At 33.4% G+C, this 7,175-nt stretch overlaps 1 protein-coding gene across 1 annotated transcript; it reads right to left on the bottom strand.

Annotated features, from left to right (window-relative positions):
* Nucleotides 1-5,453: 5,453 nt before the first annotated feature.
* LOC107477446 (uncharacterized) lies at nt 5,454-7,169 on the bottom strand. Its single transcript, XM_016097460.3, has 4 exons — nt 6,473-7,169; nt 6,119-6,300; nt 5,850-5,991; nt 5,454-5,753 (listed from the first exon to the last, which is right to left on the bottom strand). The coding sequence occupies exons 1-3, from the start codon at nt 7,130-7,132 to the stop codon at nt 5,910-5,912; spliced, it is 924 nt and encodes a 307-aa protein (XP_015952946.1). The 5' UTR covers nt 7,133-7,169; the 3' UTR covers nt 5,454-5,753; nt 5,850-5,909.
* Between the last annotated feature and the right edge of the window lie 6 nt (nt 7,170-7,175).

A 7,175-nucleotide genomic window follows, 5' to 3' on the forward strand; every position in this document is an offset into this window, starting at 1 on the left:
AATGAAATAACATCGTACATATGATATTGATACTAAAGAAAATTTGTTCAACCACAAAACATGTTACCTAATTCTGATACACGCTATGAACATCCAACTTTATATGCACTGATTGGGCTACACGATACTTGTTTAGTTCAATCAATTTTACATTATTCCATAATGCTATTGGATGGATGTAGAAATCAATGATTCTAAATAAATACAGACAAATTAAAATTTAGGGTGTTAATAATCATTATCCATGTCAAAGATTGACACAATTTTGGGGGAAGCGTGATGTGTTTTTAACTTTTAAGGACTTCACACTAACCATGATCTGAAATTAAAAGGTGGCTACTCTAAAGGAGGTAATGTTATGACATGTCTATGATTGCTCATTTGCTCTACACTATAACTGATCTTTTGCTACCCTGGTTCGTGCCTATTTTGTCTAGTTTACCACTTCTATCCAGCTTATTGCTTCTATTATTTTGTTTAATATTTTCATCACGGAATCATCTTATTATGTATTTGTCTAATCCTATTTGAGTGTTGATGTCCCTAGCTAGTCCTTGGTTAAAATGAAGCCTTACTACAAATACAAATACAAATACCAGGCCTCTTTCTAGGTGGACCATGTTGAGTCATTTGAAATTTTATTATATTCTATTACTCCAAAAGATGGAAGGCAAACTATACGACACATTAGGTAATTGATTATACTGAAAATGAACTCGCCGAAGATCTTATTATAAATGTTATATATGACCTCAATAATATAATATAATAGACTGTTACAACTATAAATTTGACGCCATAAATCTTATACTGCTAATGCTCTATACTATTATACCCTTCATAAAAATACCAACTGCATAAACAGGCATATTTTAGCAATCTGTCGTCTTAATTATGAATTTTAATTTGTATGGTATACACTATATTTTATGCCTTAGTACCTTAGAAAGTTCTCCAATCCCCACCTCCTAGTTAAATTCCTGGCTATGGCCCAGAACTTGATCACCTCTCTCCCACCCCCCAATTGCTACAAGTAGCATTCACATGATTGCGTATCTAAAGCTAAACTAACGCACATAGTATATTATCAAAATGTCAAGTTATTTTTCTTGTTTTATTATAAATTCATATATCTAAATTGCCTAGCATTTAAATCATTTACTTTACAATTGCTCCTAACAACTCTTTAATCTTCTTATGGTACTTCCACTAATTTACATCAAACGTTATTTAACTTGTGACCTTTGGTCTCAAAAACTAGAAACTAATTCAGGTTTTCTACACATTTTGGGAGGTACATACTAGGCAAAGGGAGACACTTTCATTTGTAATTGTCAATTCCAAACATTCCATGTCTGTCATTAGAAGCCAATTGATGTGTTGTCTCAAAATGATTTCAACAGAGTTCAAGGTTAAGCATCTTACTATTCTATAAATTTGCATCATTGTGAGAACTAAAGTAACTAGGCATATAGACTACACATGGCAAGCAATCAACATAAGTTCATTCAATATACAAGCAGTGGTTTTAGATTGCGGCCATGGCATGTCAGATTTTGAACTAACTGCCATCTTAAGTGTGTGGCATTGCAGAAAAGGCATTGAGCAAATGGTGGCCGCATTGGCGGTGGCACCATGGCGGTCGAATACAAGTATGGCGGAAATGGCATTGTTTTTTGGAACTTTATAAATTAGAGGGGTGTCTTTTGGTCATTTTAATAACCCTAAATCTAACATTTATAAGTCAAACCTTCTCTAGTTCTCATATCCTGCCTCTTTCATGCCCTCTACTCTCTGCTGTTCACGCTCCCTCTCTGCTGCTAGAGGAAGAGGAAGACCACAATGAACACAACGGAGGCATGATGGTGCCATGACCAGCAGAGGAATACGACAGCATTGGACATTGTTCAAGTTTTTGTTTTTCTATTCTAATCCTCTTTTTCTTTTCCTATTCTCACCCTCAAAATTTTTTCCTAATCTAAACCCTCAAATTGCTTCTGCTGTTGCTTAATTTAAATTAATATTATTATTTGTCAATTAGAAATTAGTTTTAATCTTTAATATTGATTGTTATAAAATGGACAAATAGTTTCATATTATTATTGATAAAGCTTAATGTATCGGCCATTTCCGCTATTTGCCTCAACACCATCTGCTGTAACCTCATGATGGTTTTTTACCCTTCCGCCATGAGCCACCATCCACCATCAAAATATATGCAGACAAGTTAAAACAGCCTAGAGAACAGACTCTTGGTTTGAGTTCAGAAGGAATCTATTAGCAATTTTGCATAAATGATTAAGATTGAAAAATAACGAACCTGATAAAAACACAATGACAATGCAGAGATTGAAGCCAAGAATTGCCAATCAACAAGCATATCTCACCACTTCAATGAGTGCTCCCCACAATGTGATAGAAAGATGATATAAGCTTTAACTAGGAAGAAGCAGTTCTAGGAAATAAAATACAAAAAAGATAAAATAAAATAAAATCCAACAACCTAAAAGCAGTCAATTTTAAACTCTTGTCACTATCACCACTACAAATTATCTGTATCCATATATAGATTACATGTTACTCAATCAGAACCAATGTACCATAGCAGAGTATTCCTAAACATATTGGTGAATTGAATACATCCCCCTATCCTTTAGAAAAAGTTATCATAAACTAAAGTCCTCTTACATACAGTTTCCCAAGTTTCATATCATCAACAATCCAACTATACTTGTTGACCCTATGAATCTGTCAGTGACGCATCCTAGTTGCTTATGCTTTCCTTATTAACTATTGTCTTTGTCATCCCCGATTATGAGTCTTTATTGCTATGACATTGATAAAATATACAATTGTTGTTCATGTTGTGTATAAACATACACATTAATAACTTTTGTATATCAACCCAAACTCTACTAGAAATTCTTGTACTTATTTAAATGTTTTCTATTCAAATTAACTGGCCAAACCCTATATATCCTAGATTTTTTTTTTAATTTTAATAGGTAATGTACCATTTTGTAAATTTGTAGTCAAACCTGTGCCTATGCAAACAACTAACAAAATTAGCCAAGTTCATTCAAAACTAATGCCATAAACTATATTCATGTTTAGACCTCCTAGTTACCAAATACGTTAAGATTAAAACCCAGTTATTAAGCGCTGCTCCTGTCAACATTTCAAGCTACATCTCCGAGAACACATCAATTTAATGCTCTATCGATAAAAAAATAAGGAATATAACGGACGGCCTCTTACAAAAGAAACCAAAAGCATGCCAATTTGCAAAATTTACAAGACATTTTTGCTTTGTTTTACCCACAGACTAAGGTTTGGTTTGGTAAAAGCTTTCACTTTTTGAAAGTAGCTTATGAAAGCTGTCTTTTAAAAGACAGCTTTTTAAAAACTGCGGCACTTGCGTTTGTTAAAATCAAGTTAAAAATGACGGGTAAAACAGCTTTTAAAACTTCAAAAAATTATAATAAACATGTTTATAACAAAAAAATTTATTTTTTCAAATTCTTTAAAATTTTATATAATATTTTAAAATAAAATAATTTTAAAATAAAAAATTCATAATAAACATAAATATAATAAATAAACTTTTATTTTTTAACTTTAAAATTTTATATAAGTATCATAAAAAATTATTTTATCCTGAACAACATCATTAAAAATACCTAACTCAAATTTTAGAGACTAATAGTTTAAATATTTACTTGATTGTGCTAATATAAATAGAGTTATCATTAGCCAATAATAAAATTTGTATGTAATCCAGCGTTAGTACTGGATACGTCCATTACCCACATATATATATTGGCTCACCTTTACAGATCACAAAAAATGGGATACATATCTCAAATAAACTATTCTTATGATTATATATATCTATATTTACATATGTATATACATGCAAGAAAAATTTTATGATTGGTTTTCATAAACCAAGTCATCCTCTTCACATTTCAAGGAAGAGATAAAAAAACAAACATAATAGATCTACTGAAAATATACAAAAACAACGCACAAAAAAATAATATAAATAGATAGAAGTTCATACCTAATATGTGATAGAGATGTATTTGTGTTGAAATTTGTGAAGATTAGGTTGAAAAATAAAAAATATATGAAGACTGTGTTAGAATTTGTGAAGGTTAGAATGAGAAGTTAGAAATATATGAGGATTTCAATGGCAATATAATAGCGGGAAATATGTGCGGGAAAATAAATAAAATTTGATAAGCACAAGCCAGCTTTGAAAAACTCCTGCTTAGGTGCTTTCAAAGGCACCCTTAACTTTTAAAAGCCGCAAGCACAAGCACTTGAACTTTTTAATTTACCAAACGCAAAATGAGGATCACCTCTTAAAAAAGCTTTACCAAACCTAGCCTAAAAATTGTTATGATTATTAAACTTCTTTTACACATCAGATGAAAGTATACAATGCACTAGTACTCTAGTCTTATTGAGTAAATGGCATCATCCTCCATAGTCCTAAGGAATATTAAATTATGTCTGGATATTAGTGAAAATTTGGTTCAAGTTATTCTCCTAAAAATCTTTTATTGGCTAGATTCAATTTAGGGCATAATAGTTAGTCTAAAATTTTACATTTTTGATGAAATTAGAACAGTAGTGATGAACAATGATGCACTACAACATTTTAATCCTCCACTATCAAATACGCTAGAAATGCCAATGCCTTGAGGAAAAAAGTGCCAAAAGGGCGCTCCTCAATTTATTTTGCTGTTTGAATTCTTCTATGGAATAAGTATTAACAATTCTCTACATCAATACGGTTTAATTCTTCTCCTATTTAAACAAACCCCAGACGCTCTCCTCAAATTAGATATCGTTGTACAACCTTCACCACTTTCTTAACAAACTCATTCACTTCTTTCCCAATAAACAACTTGCTCAATTTAGAAGCTATACCTATGGATATTGATGTCATGCATGTAACCAACCACACTAAGGCTTTGTTTGGTTGGAGAGAAGTGGAGGGGAAATAGAGGGGAGGGAAGAGAAGTTGCACATTTTTATGTGTAATTTATGAAGGAAGTTTTGCAACTTTTTTCCCCACCCTCTATTTCCCTTCCACTTCTCTCAAACTAAACAAAGCCTAAGGGATACGGCTTAGTGGTTATTGAAGCCTTTCTATGTTTCTGTCTATAAACCGAGTCTAAATGGACTTTCAAACTACTAACATATAAAAACAGTAATTTAAAAGTAGAATTGATTAAAGTATGAGTTGGTATAAGAAGTGTGGCTTTGAAATTAATTTGCAAGGAAAAGATTTTCCTCGTTTCTTTGATACAGCCAAAAACAAAATAATGGAATAAAAAACAATAATAGCTCCAAATAGGAATATCCCTTTTCTATGATAGTGTTGAGAAGTTATACACAACAACACATAATAATGGAAATTGCATAGCCTTTATCAAGCAACATTTTCAGAAAATTACCTAGACAGCACAACATATCATACCATAATGCAGAGGCATCAATGGACAATGGAGGCCTCTACTAAAGCCCAAAAGATAAACATTCATATGTATTGTCCTTACCATTAGCATCTAAGCAACATGGGCAGAATAAAACGACAAACTGTTAACAGAGCACAAAGGTTGAAACAAAGGTTGAAACAACTATTCTAGTTATAAATTAATTTCAAATTCAAAAGCCAACAAACTTAACTGCCAATGTACTTGAGATCCCAAAAACATCTCCATTAATATGATGGTAGCAACCTGAAATGACACAAGCAGCATAAGCAACTTGGGAAGTAGAATACGGGCATCAGATAAATAGTAATCTTATAAATAGTAATCTTATTGCAATAATACCGCAGCAATATCTTTGGTTGAAATCTGCATGAAAGCCAAGTAACCGTAAACGATGGCTACTCAATGTTTATTTCCTCGACCCTCAAAACCAGTGTTTCTTGTCTTGTTTCCATCTTTGACTGAGGAATGTTCAGTTGGTATTCTACCAGAAAAACGAATTTACATGATTAAATAATAAAGGGCTGACTACCAGAGAAAAGTTTAACCTTAGGTATATTAAAATAATGAAAACAATTTTAAAGAAAAAAAAAATAACATAAAAAACTTACAATTTTTGTTTCTTCACATTTTGTTTGATGCTTTTAACTATATCCATAGCCGTCCTCTGGTGCTCCCTTGTTTGAGAATGCAAGTCCAAACCTTCAACTGTTTCACAATCAACTCTACATATCCGGCACCAACCCATGCTAGCAGGCTTCCTTCTCACATTATCAAATGGCCTGGCTTCTCCCTAAAAAACAAATAGTAAATTATAAATAAAAGAAATCATTAAAATTTCCATCAACAAGAATGCATTTAACTTCTTTTTAAAAGGAAAGGGGGGAAAAACTCAATGCATTCAACTTAGCTATATGATAACAGTAACAAGCATAAAAATACCATGTGAGCAATTGAAACTTAACTGGTAAAAATCCAGCATCATTAGGAAAACCAGGAAGAGAAAAGCTGCTCCTGAACCCAGGTTCACCAAGCTGCGGATGACCTGGCCTGTTTCCTTTGCTGAAAGATTCAAAACTTCGAGAGCCAGGACGGGCACCATAAACTATAGGTTCCCCTTGATGCAATTGCCTTGAAAAGTTATGCGGACCAAAATGTTCACCCCTTTGAAATGGACCAGCGAATTCATCTTGGCCAATAAAATTACCATCCCTTGGATGTTCACCCAATCGAAAATTACCAAAACCCTCAAATTCATCTCTATGCAAATGACCAGGCAGACGAGGAAACCGACTATCATGGAATGCAATGCCAAATGGCTCACCAAAATGACGTGCAGCTCTTCCATCAAAATCATCTATATCTGCCTTACCAACAAGCCCACCAGAGTGGGGCCGCATTCTATGGGGAGGCATATCAGGATATTCACCACCAGGACTTCTGGGAGCCATACCGTCCATGTGATGTCTCCCATGTCCAGGACCTAGGCCAAGATAACCAGGGTGGAGAGTAGCACCTGATTTGTTAATGGCCTCATCATGGAAACCAACTGGCCTCTTCCCTGCCTCGAGTGGATCAAATGAATGATTTCCATATCTAGGAACTGGCTCAGTGTCCAAAGGCATCCTAGGGAATTTCCTGATACCATCTTCAAACTCCCTTCGATCA

Source organism: Arachis duranensis, chromosome 3, assembly GCF_000817695.3.
Source record: "Arachis duranensis cultivar V14167 chromosome 3, aradu.V14167.gnm2.J7QH, whole genome shotgun sequence".
NCBI classification, from domain to species: domain Eukaryota; kingdom Viridiplantae; phylum Streptophyta; class Magnoliopsida; order Fabales; family Fabaceae; genus Arachis; species Arachis duranensis.